The 11,706-nt window shown below is 30.5% G+C and overlaps 1 protein-coding gene across 1 annotated transcript; it reads left to right on the forward strand.

Moving 5' to 3' along the window:
- The first annotated feature begins 2,420 nt into the window (after positions 1-2,420).
- LOC142633607 (MLP-like protein 43) lies at positions 2,421-7,932 on the forward strand. Its single transcript, XM_075807849.1, has 2 exons — positions 2,421-2,659; positions 7,453-7,932. The coding sequence occupies exons 1-2, from the start codon at positions 2,464-2,466 to the stop codon at positions 7,719-7,721; spliced, it is 465 nt and encodes a 154-aa protein (XP_075663964.1). The 5' UTR covers positions 2,421-2,463; the 3' UTR covers positions 7,722-7,932.
- The last annotated feature ends 3,774 nt before the right edge of the window (positions 7,933-11,706 follow it).

An 11,706-nucleotide genomic window follows, 5' to 3' on the forward strand; every position in this document is an offset into this window, starting at 1 on the left:
AAATATTATTATTTTTTAATCAAAAGAGAAAATAAGATTTCATTGAATCATATTCATCCATAGCTTGTTGAAATTTACAAACTGCAGGAAGAATTCTGGAATAGGTTTCTGGGTTTCTGAGTTTCTCATGAGGAATGAGTTTCTGGGTTTTCAAAGCATATAGGGATCACGAATAGCTTTGTGGCTGAATTATGGGAATTAAGGGATGGTTTAGTGTTATGCAGCAACTTGAATATTCCCTCTCTTATCGTCCAACTAGACGCTAAATCCATAGTGGATATTTTTTGTAGGGCTGGTTATGTCAATGATGTGATTTCTCCTATCTTGGATGATTGCAGGATGCTCATCACCAAGTTTCAGCAGGTGCAGTTTAAACACTGTTTCTGACAGGCAAATTAATGTGCAAATGCTCTTGCTAGGATAGGTGCTGATCAAGATTTAGAGTTAAGAACTTTTGAAAGTCCGCTTGTGGACGTTTTTTTATTTTTTTGTACAAGACAACAATGGTCTGTTCTTTAATAGGCTGTGTCCTGGACTTGTTCTGTTTTCTTAGTTTTAATGAATTCATCCCATTCACCAAAAAAAAAAATGTTAATTTATTATAAAGCGTTGATTTTTTTTTCTACCTTTTAACCTTAGGTTGTACCTGGACTAAATAAATAAAAGGAAAATAATTTAAAAATATAAATTGGGTTATTTTAGAATGGACCAAAAAACATATGAAATTTCTCCCATCATGATATTAAGCCGTCTCCCATTGACGGTCTCCTCTCATGCTCTATTTCTCACATCTACGCATAGAACTTTTCCTCCACTTAACAATTTCCTTGCAGCCTTGGTTAAGGTTAAGGACATTGATTGGGTTCAAAGTTCAAAGAAAGCCAGAGGATGTCAATTTTTTTTTCTCGACACATTTGCTGACCCATGACCTATCACATGGTGGGCGCCTTCACACATCCACTGTGTTTACGCGTTTGGCAAAAAAAAAAAAAACATTCTTCTTTCTACTTTTTAAATTTATTTGGCGATTAGTTACACACTTAAAATAAAAATAAAATTTTTTAAGAATCTCTTTTCTTTTTTATAATAGTACTTTAAGCAAATAAGCACTTCTACAAGACTCATCCTAATGCATTCTTTTGTACTTTCCTTAGTTGTGTTTTAGATTTTTTAGTTGATTCAATTACATAATTGTATTGGTCAATGAATCACACAATTGAATTTAATTGTAGTTAGAAATAATCCCTCTTGTGCAATATTGATTAATATATCCACATGGTTGGATTTAAATGAAGAATCTAAAACGTTAACATTAAGGAACAATAATTCTAGAATTACAATAATTTCCACAATTAGTGAGGTGACATATTGTTAATGATAGATAATAATGTAATGTTAGTAGTGGATTTGGATGTGAACCAATCAAGGAAGTCAATTTATATCGTATCAATATTGGTACTCTTTTAAAATGAAAAAAAATAAAATGTTGGGCTATATCTGGAATTTTTTGGGTGTTTTGTCCGGTATTGATGTTTGGTCAGAACAATAAAAAAATGTTAATAAGCATGTTGTTGAAGCTAATACATTAAATCTCTCAAGTGCTCAGGAAAATTATTGAGTTCACTCACTCTCACACATTATATACAAGTTAACTCTTTCTTGAACAAACTTTACTATAACTCATCTTTTTATTAAGTTTCAATTAATTTAAATTTTAATGTAATTTAATTTAAAATGTACTAACAAGTAATGCTTGATAACTCCGATCCTTTAAAATGTACTAAGTTTCATAAGGTTTCATTTATCTCAATAAGTTTCTTGGTAGTAGCATAAAACACTACTAATTAAAACACATATATGAAAATGATTACAACAGAAACGGTTTTTGCTAAATTTTTTTTGAAAGGAAAATTGATGACAATTACTAAAAATATATTTTTTTTTTTGTTTCCATTTCTTTTTTCCTTAAAATGTTATTTAAAACTAAATATCAATTTAGTCATTTTAGGATTCTTAGCATGCTACTTTCAATAACTTATAGTCTTATACACTTAAAACAGGTTCAAAATAAAATAGAAAGGAAATAGCTACCCCTGGGATTAAAAAAATACCAATGTCAAAATATTTGGGTCTAAAAATAAATAAAAAATAAAAATAAAAAGACAGTCAAATATGGTTGTGCCACATGCCCACATTTGACCACTATGTCGGTAACGGTCTCGCCCTTCAATTATGGCTTAATTTGTGGCTATAGCCAATAGGAAAAGTCTCAGCCATCTCCGAAGAAGGACTAGATGTAATTCACTTGATGTGACAGAACACGACTTGATGACTTACTCACTCAACTCATTTAAGTCTCACATGTTATAAAATGCCCCGTCTCTGTTGAAACCAAAAGAGCCATTAATTCATATCTTTCTTCTTTTTTATTTTTTAGAGGATCAGAAGTGAGTTTCAAGATACATGGAAACAATGTCTCCATTTGGGAAGGTAGAAGCTGAAATAGAGATCAAGGCCTCTGCATATAAGTTTTATGAGGTTAACAGCAAGCTAGTAGCTGAGGCACCGAAATTTTGCCCTAACTTTATACAAAGTGTTGATTTAGTTGAAGGTGAATGGGGACAAGAGGGCTGTATCGTTTGCTGGTATTTTATCTTCGGTAAGTCAATCAATATTTGTTGATCATGTCTTATGAATTCCTGAACACTTTTAACATTTTATGTAATACTTGCCCTTACAAATGCTTATAGCTAGCCCGATCAACTGTGTATGTCTAAGATTTACTATAGATTGCATGTGTTGATGAATTGGTGGGAAAAAAAAAAAGGAATTGTAATGTGTTGTTGGGGTGAGCTGACATATATTAATATATATTTTTAATTAGTTTTCTAGAGACTAAATCGAAAAAAAACACAATAAATGGAACGGGTTTACCTTTTTTTTTTTTTTTTTTTTGTGTGTCAAGAATAAGGTTTGGCCAACGATTTCTAATTTTTTACGTTTACGTTTGGATTGAAAGTTTAAAGAAAATTTTTTAAGCTTTTCTTATATCTTTTTATTAGATTTGAATTTTGATAAATTCACTGTTGTATTGCATTTTTTTCTTATATTTTTCATACTTACAAAATTTTCAAATAATTAAAGATCAATAACTATGTTATCAATCAAATGTTTAAATTTTAAGTTTTAATGGTCTTAAATTATGCTCTTTAAAGTCATTGTCATCTCCATGTTGAAAAATAAACTCACAAAAGTCAACTCCAACAGTCTATAAGATGCAAAAAGTAATTTAAAGTTACTAAAGTTCCTCTCATGACCAAGTGAGCACTGTTCACTATCCACACCATTTTCTCTTCTTAAAAAATTTCACAGCTGAACAAGAGCATATCCAAGAAGTTACTTAAAGCCATTTTTGGAGAGTAAACTACAAAAATCACCCTCCAATAACCTTTCTAAAAGCATCTCCAATAGGCTTTTTAAAGTCTTATTTGGAGAGCAAACACAGAAAAATTAAGTTCCAGTAGTCTCTCCATCTCTATTTTCTTTTTTTTAGATTTGCTACAGTAGCTCTCTTGAACTGGAGAGCATTGTAGCAATTACTGTAACGACTCCAAACATATTTCACTCTTAAAATAATCACTAGTTGAATAAAATAATAATTTTTTTCTCTCATCCCTTTTCTCTTTCGTTCTTCACTCTCTCTTGCTTCTCTATCTCAATGGTTACAAACTAAAACATAACACAATCAAAGCAAAAACACTTAACCCAATCAAAAGATTTGAAACACAAAAACAATTATTCTCATAAGCTTAATGAAATTGGAACAATAAAAACAAAAAACCGCATTTTGTTGGCGGTAGGGAGGAGGAAAAGCAACTGTGGAGGCGGAGCAAATTGGTTGTGGAGAAAGACCCATTTGTATTGCATGAACTACTCACTCATCATGCTCCTCATCCTCATCCTCAGCCTCCTTTGGCACCCGATCTCCATGATCATCTTCCTCGCCATCTTCGTCACCTGGTCTCTCTCTCTCTCTCTCTCTCCTGAAATCCTCTCCCTGTTTGAGTCTTTGACTTTGACTTTGAGATGAGATATTTTTTATTCTTTAACTTTTGGTATGTGGTGGAGAATTGGTTTGTAGTTATAGTGGAGTGTGTGTGGTGGAAACAATGGGTTGTAAAAAGTGGTGTGTACCTGTGGTGGAAAATTGGGTTAATGATAATTACAAAAATTTTATGATCATATATATATTTTTTAAGGGATGCTATGTTCATAATATTTTCACAATATTTTTACAATAAATCCTAAATAGTAGGTTGTTATTGGTAATTATGAATAGGTAAAAAAAAAATTTAAGTTGTGATTCAAATTAGAACCAATAACAACTTACCACATGTGATTTGTTATGAAAATGTTTTAGATGTAGTATTTTTTTTTTCATTTTAGATTTTTTTTAAAAAAAAAGCTTGTGAAAAAGTAGTGAATAATAACAAATAAATAAAGACTAACAACTCATGACTATATTATTTGTTATCTCAAGTGCTTCAAGAGATCCATTGAAAAAAAAAAGACCAACCACAATTTAAAATTTTTTACCCATTGAGAGTTAGAAAATATAGTTGGGAATAAATAAAGAAAGATTAAAAAAAGAATAAATGAAGATTAAAGAATGAATGAAGAAATAATATTTAAATGAGATAGAGAAAATATAAAGAGTTTGTTAGAAAGTGTATTTGAAAAAATAAGTAGGTAAAAGGTAAATGTAATTGTTCACTCTCCAAATAATACAAAAATTTAGAGGGTTTGCTGAAGATGCTTTAACTCTATTTTTTTTTAGAGTTGCTATAGTAGCTCTATTGAAGAAGAGAGCACTATAGAATCTCCAAATATTTTTCTCTTAAAAAAATCCCTTGGTTGGTTAAAAGATGAATCTCTCTCTCTCTCTCTCTCTCTCTGAGAATAACCTTTGAATCCCCAAGAAGAACTATAGAATCCACTGGAAAATAGAAAGAAATAAAGTTTATTAAAACTTTAATTAAGTAAATCTTTATGTACAATAGAGTTCAACCGCAAATACAAGGAAAAAAAATACATTTGGACCAATAGGGGCTATGCACCTTGGCCACTACTTTATATATATAGGGCAAAATTTAGATATAGTACTTAGATGTTGTTTTTTAAGTTTCCCCTCTTAAAATTCTACCATGTGAATTTTTTTTTATGAGATAAAAATGTATTTTTTAATTAAGTAGTCACATGGCTTAATTAATCTTAAAAGGGGAAACTTAAGGAACAGTACCTAAGATACTGTACCTAAGTTTTTTCTATATATATATATAAACATATATATATATATATATTTGTAAATTTTTTATATAATATAGTTATTATTTGAAGTTAAATTTCAAAATTTATAGTTAATTTCATCTCAAAAATTAAATTCACCAAAGAGGCATAAATAAAATGAAAATAGTCAACTAGCCCATACCTATAACCCTCCTTTAAAAAGGAAGAAAATTTTAGTTCATTAATATGCCAACTCAAGTGGTGCTACCATATTGAAGGTATTACAGTTATCAACTTGATCAAGTTAGCTTAGCTGGTAAAGTCTCTAATGGTTGTATAAGAGATCTGGGGCTCAATTCCTGATTATACCAAAAACTGATTGGTGTTTTGGTCTGATAATAAATTGAAGTTCTCTAAAAAAAAAAAAACTCGATACAATATTACATATAGATCCTCAATGCTACCCAATGAAATCAACTAGGTCCAAGATTCTCCCTCTCTCTCATTAGTTTTGCACAAATAAATATTTAGATTAAACTTATTAATAATTATGCATCCTTAATTATAAAATTCTTAAACTTTATGGTTGGATAACATATTATTTCTTTTATATTTTCCAAGTTGATTTACTAATTTTACCAATAATAATATTAGTAAAAAAAGAAAAAAAATCAGAGGGCCATTTGTTTGTTGGTATCTTCGGTGAGTAAAACGTAATATTGAATAGTTTGGTAAAGTCTATAGAAAACACTATTTTTTGTGTACATTTTCTCAATAATATATTTTTCTCTCACTGCCTTAGTCATAAATTAGTCTTTTTTTTTCGTTCTCAAGGATTTTTCTTTAATCTTTATTTTTTGTTTTTGGAATTAAATGCATGAAAACATAAGAATTACTTTGCCCAAGAATAATAAAATATTTTTAGTACTAGTTAATATCGATAAACCATTTTAGAATATAAGAATTACTTCGCTCACCTACGTGTTCTACTTTATACTATGTGATTGTTTGGATTCACATTTGCATTTGCGCGTTTGTATGTTTTGCGTTTTCTCCTCTTATTTATTAATTTATTTTTTCTTCAACGCTTATAAATAGTAACCGGTATTGTTCATGCACATGATTACACTATGCGGGAGACAAAGTTACTGTTATGCACTGTTCATGAGATCCACAATCACTTAATTCAGAAAAAAAATATATTAAAAATGGGTCCCACGATACTATTCACACATTTAAAAATTATTTTGCTACAATATTTTCAGTTTTCAGCAATAAGTTCTATCCAAAGTTCCAAACAGGCCTATATCAATTGTAGTATGTTACGTGTTTAACAAGGAGCAGGATATGATTAGGCTTGCCTCAACTAGATATTTTGAATCAAGAAACTTAATTGAACCAATCCATCCAGGGAGAGGGAAAGCAAGCCACTTATTTGAATCAATCCACTATATTTTCTCCATTCTGAGCCTTCCACCATCTTTACCAAAAGCTCTTATCTTCAAGGAGCTTTTCTTTAACCGACAATCCTGTAAAGCCAATCCTTCCTCTCCTGTTTTAACTTAGCATGAGTCTAGTTCCACCCTTCTCCTCATTATTCACTACTACTTTGTCCACACTCGCTTCTCCTAAACCCCACTAGGCCGGCCCATTACTAAAACTTCTCTTCTCCATACTTGTTTCTTCCATCCCCGCTTAACTTACTAGTTTACTTTCAAGTCTAGACAATGTATTTACAAGTAGTGTTTGAGAAGATGCAAAAACTTAAATTGAGACTAAAAATGGGCGAATCAAGTAGGTAAATTGGAAAAATCTGCAGCTAGTAGAGGACATTAAAGCACTGATTGACAGAAGTCAGACTGTAAAGTAGTTTTGTTTAGGTTCCTAGGGAAAGGAACTTTGTTGTTCATTGTCTCGCGAAGTGGGTTTTTGAGAATTTTGTGTTCTCACTTGTCAACTACCATGAGATACATGCTTTTGTAATGTTATTTGTTTGTTAATACATGCTTTTCCTTCTAGGTAAAATAAAAAAATGTCTCATGGGTGATAAGACAAAAAATAGAAAAATATAGTTAGTAAACTATAATGAAGAGGGTGGTGTTTATATCTTGTCTTTCTTGCTTTGATGTTTGTACAATTGATTGTTTTTTTTTGAGTCGGTGGCAGATGGGAAAGCTGTAATGTCTAAGGAAGTAATGGAAGCCATTGATGACAAAAACCATTCAGTAACTTTCAAGGTGATTGGGGGAATACTCATGGATTTGTACAAGAGTTTCAAATTCGTTGTTCAAGCCACTCCAAAGGGTGAGGGGAGCTTGGTCCGTTGGACTTTGGAATATGAGAAACTGAATGTCGATGATCCTGAATCAAACACAATGCTTGAATTTGCGATTGGTGTAACAAAAGATATCGATGCTCATCTTACCCACGAATAGCTTGGAAGAAAGATTATAGCTTGCGTTTTTTTTTTTTTTGAGAAATAAGCACAATGTGTTTGTGTAAAATAAAACTTTTGAGAGCTTTAAAGACTAGAGCTTCCTCATTTATGGGTAAAATAAGCACAATATGTACTCATTTATGGGCACCACTAGAGCTGCCTCAATTGCCTCCTACAGCATGTTATCTATATTGGATACATGAAATTAAAAATGCTTCCTACTATATCTATTACAAGTTTTTATTTTTTATTTATTTTTATTATTTTTATGTTTTTTTTTTAATTTTTTAATTTTTTTGTACCATATAAAGAAAAAGTCCAAGTTAGCTAACAACATGATCCATACTAGGCCAACAGTAGTGAGTTGGCATTTTTGACGTTGTTAAAACGTGAGAAACGTAATTGAAAACACGAAGTCAAATTATAATGTTCATATGTTACGTTCTAGGATGATTTATTGCGATAAATTTATTCTTGAATGGTTAGTTTTGACTCCTATATTAAGGGTCCATTTCAAACGGACCGTTAGAGAATAACATTTTTAGTTTTTTGCTGAAAGAACGATAGAAAAAAGCTAAAAGTGTTGAAAGTATTATAGAATAAAATTTATGTGTAATTTTAATCCTTGAATATGCAAAATGACTTCTAAACATAAAAAACAAATATTTAACAACAACAATAATAATAATAACTAATTTTTTTGGCTTAGCTATAATTTACTATCAATTTTGCTATATAATAATTAAGATACATATTTCATCAAAGCTATTGATTAGAGTTACCAAAAAATACCATAATGTTAATGGTAATTATATATAACAAATAATCAACTAGATTTTGACAAAAAAATTATTATAATATGAATGGTAATTATAACATTAGTAACAAAAGAAGTTCTATAATGGACGAATCCCACATATCGATACTGTGATATTGTTCTAAACTAGTTTTATCTTAGACTCATCTAAAGAAGAGATCAGAAGTGATGAATGAAAATAATTAAATTTTTTCTCTGGATATTTTGGTGTTTGACCTTCTTGAAAATTAGGGAGGTGGCACCTCTCCCCCTTATGTGTATTATGCTAAATGGAGATGAGCATTATGCTAAATGTCTGAAGTAATAGAGAAACTACATGAACTTCACGCATATTGAACATAAGAAATGAGACAACTTCCTGCAAAAGCTTAAGGTTTTCTTTTCCAAACGTTTAAGAAAATCAGGATAGAGGCCTTGGATAAGTACAACTAAATTGTTGAAATTTTCGTTGAATTTGATCAAATCATGTGCATGGTATCTTAGTTCCTAATATTTAAATTTAAAGTTTTAGTTTAGACTTAGGCCACCCTTAGGAATTTGAAATGCTTACTCTTTTTGAAGGTATAATTCTTGTATGCTTTCTTCTCAAAAAAAAAAAAAAAAATCCTACTATTGATTCCCCCCTCTTCATCTCCAGTTTATGATCTCTTTCTTCGTTCCACTATTCCATCTTCTTCTTCTTTCTAAATTTCATTTAGTCCTACAATAATAGTCACTCTCTATGTGTCCTTCAAATTTCAAAACATCAACGCTGCTCAGCCAGTCAGTGCAGTTTATGCTATGTGCAGAATGTAGATCCGTTTGGGCTGTGATCTGTTTGGGTTGATTTTTGGACGGAGGGATCAAGTTTTATTTTCCCTTGATCCAGTTATACAAGTCAGGGGGTCAGGGATCTTTTGGGCCCAAATGTGATTCAATTTCTATGTTTGTTACATTCAATTTGTTATATACAAATTCGTATGTAAATTTATTTTAAACTGAACAATTTATTTTGCCACGAAATCCAACTACAGTATGTTGTAAGTAGACTTTTGACATCTAATGTAATATATAACAGATTCTCCCAAAAAAAAAAAAATTTTAGTATAACAGATAATTGAAGATATGTAGACCTCATTAAAAAAAAAAAAGATGTGTAGACCAACCCCAATGTTTACTAATACTATGAGAACTGCATGTAAATTATGGGCGACTACTATTTACTTTCAAATGGCGAATAGATATATAGAGAACTGAACAATGGTAAATAACAGTAAATCTACTAGCAATATCACTTGTTATTTTTCTATTTATGAATAGCATTGATTGGGTTTGTTATAAAATGAAATAGGTGTTTTGAATTTAGCAAGATTGGGGGCTATGTAGGACCGACCCTCCATGGCCACTTGAGAACTAAATTCGTTTTTTTTTTTTTCTTTTTTTGCAAAAAATCTAAAGCAAATTAAGAAAATAAAACATACCATTAGCTATTGTTGTTCAAATGATTATTAGAAAAAAACCAATGTAAAACAAAGAATAAGAAGAGATTCTTATAATATATGACGTTTTCCTTAAAAACCCTTTTGATGGAGAATGCATGTTTCTGTTTTTTTTTTTTTTTTTTTTTTTATAAAAAATTTAAGACTAGGGACCCCTTTAATTTAACTTTTTTTTTTTATCTATTTATATTTTTCATATCAAGGAGTATATGTTTGTTCACCAAATCTATTTTATCCAACAAGGTTATAAATATCTATTAAAAAAAGACCCCTAAATCCTAATAGGATGAGTTTTTATCTATCACTCTTACCATTAAATAAATAAAAATAAATCTGAATAAAATAACTAATTAAAATAAAATATATGCGGGCCACATTTACTCTCCTAATGGAGATAATTTTACATCTTTTTAATTTCTCTGATGTTTTAGGTATTTTACATGAATTGTGTATAATTATGTTGGAGTTGTGAAGGATTACTTTGAGATGGTGGCTGTTGAGTGAAGGATTGCCCCTAATAGAAAATTCTAAAACAAAGGATGCCCAAAATCTAAGATTACATGACCCAAGTTGCCTACTTCCATTACACAAAAGTGACACAAACCGATAACATCCCAAAAATTATGAGCACACAAAAGAAAAATACCAAGCCAATTATAGCCTTATTTCCAATACAATCACATGTCTAGTGACAAAACGACAACAACTAGAGAGAGGGTGGAGAACTAATCAGATTTCCAATACAACAACAAAAGTGACAAATCAGATTTCTTTATGAGCTAAGCAAGATGGATGGAGAACTAATATAGGCTTGAGAGAGGGTGACAAACTAAGTCTCCTTAATGGTTTTCCAATAGAGTTTCCGAGTTTGAGTGAAATTTTCCCAGAGTTACTTGCTAAACTAAGTTGGGTAGTAATCATGATAATTATGACTATAATATCGTATTGCTATGAATATTTCCTTACTACTGAAGTGAAACTGTGAATGCAATAATCAATAGTGTTTTGTAATTGCCTTTTCATATTAGGGAGATTAATTGCCCCCCAACCCCAAGTTTTGCCCGTGTCATCTTCTAGAGGCTGCTCTCTACTGTATTCTATTGCTGTGTTGTTTCTGTTTTCTTCTGTTGTTAATAAAAGTTTGTTATTCATAAAAAAGGGAGATTGCTTGCCAATTTAATTAATTAATTAATTTCATTTTGGTCAAATTCATAATTTGGTCCAATGAATTAAAAATAAAAATAAATGTTCCTATGTAGCACATTGGCAAATATTATTATATTTTAGTCAAAAGAGAAAATAAGATTTCATCTGTTGGGTTAAGATAGCTTGACCCTAGTTAATCAATTAAATTATCCAAGTTGATTAATTAGGTTCAATTGTATGCAAATCATGGACGCACTAACAAATTACCAAAAATACTAAATGTAGCGAAAAATAAATTTGACACGGTGATTTATTAACAAATGGAAAAAATCTCACAATACAAAACCCCACCGGGTGATTTTAAGATTACCTCTCTCAAGAGTCTACTAATCAACAATCAAGTAGTTATAAGTATAAAAAATACAAGTATAAAGAATCTTACCAACTACCTTGGCTTATCCCGAAATATCAATCTACAGTTGAATCTTTGCTCTAATACTCAATTGGACTTGATCTTGTAGTAGCATTCTTTCCCTTAATGC

The sequence above is a fragment of the Castanea sativa genome, chromosome 5 (genome assembly GCF_040712315.1).
Source record: "Castanea sativa cultivar Marrone di Chiusa Pesio chromosome 5, ASM4071231v1".
NCBI classification, from domain to species: domain Eukaryota; kingdom Viridiplantae; phylum Streptophyta; class Magnoliopsida; order Fagales; family Fagaceae; genus Castanea; species Castanea sativa.

Coding starts and splice junctions, on each gene's coding strand:
- LOC142633607 (XM_075807849.1), top strand. CDS start 2,464: ATGGAAACAATGTCTCCATTTGGGAAGGTAGAAGCTGAAATAGAGATC. Junction 2,660..7,452: donor TTGCTGGTATTTTATCTTCG/GTAAGTCAATCA, acceptor AGTCGGTGGCAG/ATGGGAAAGCTGTAATGTCT.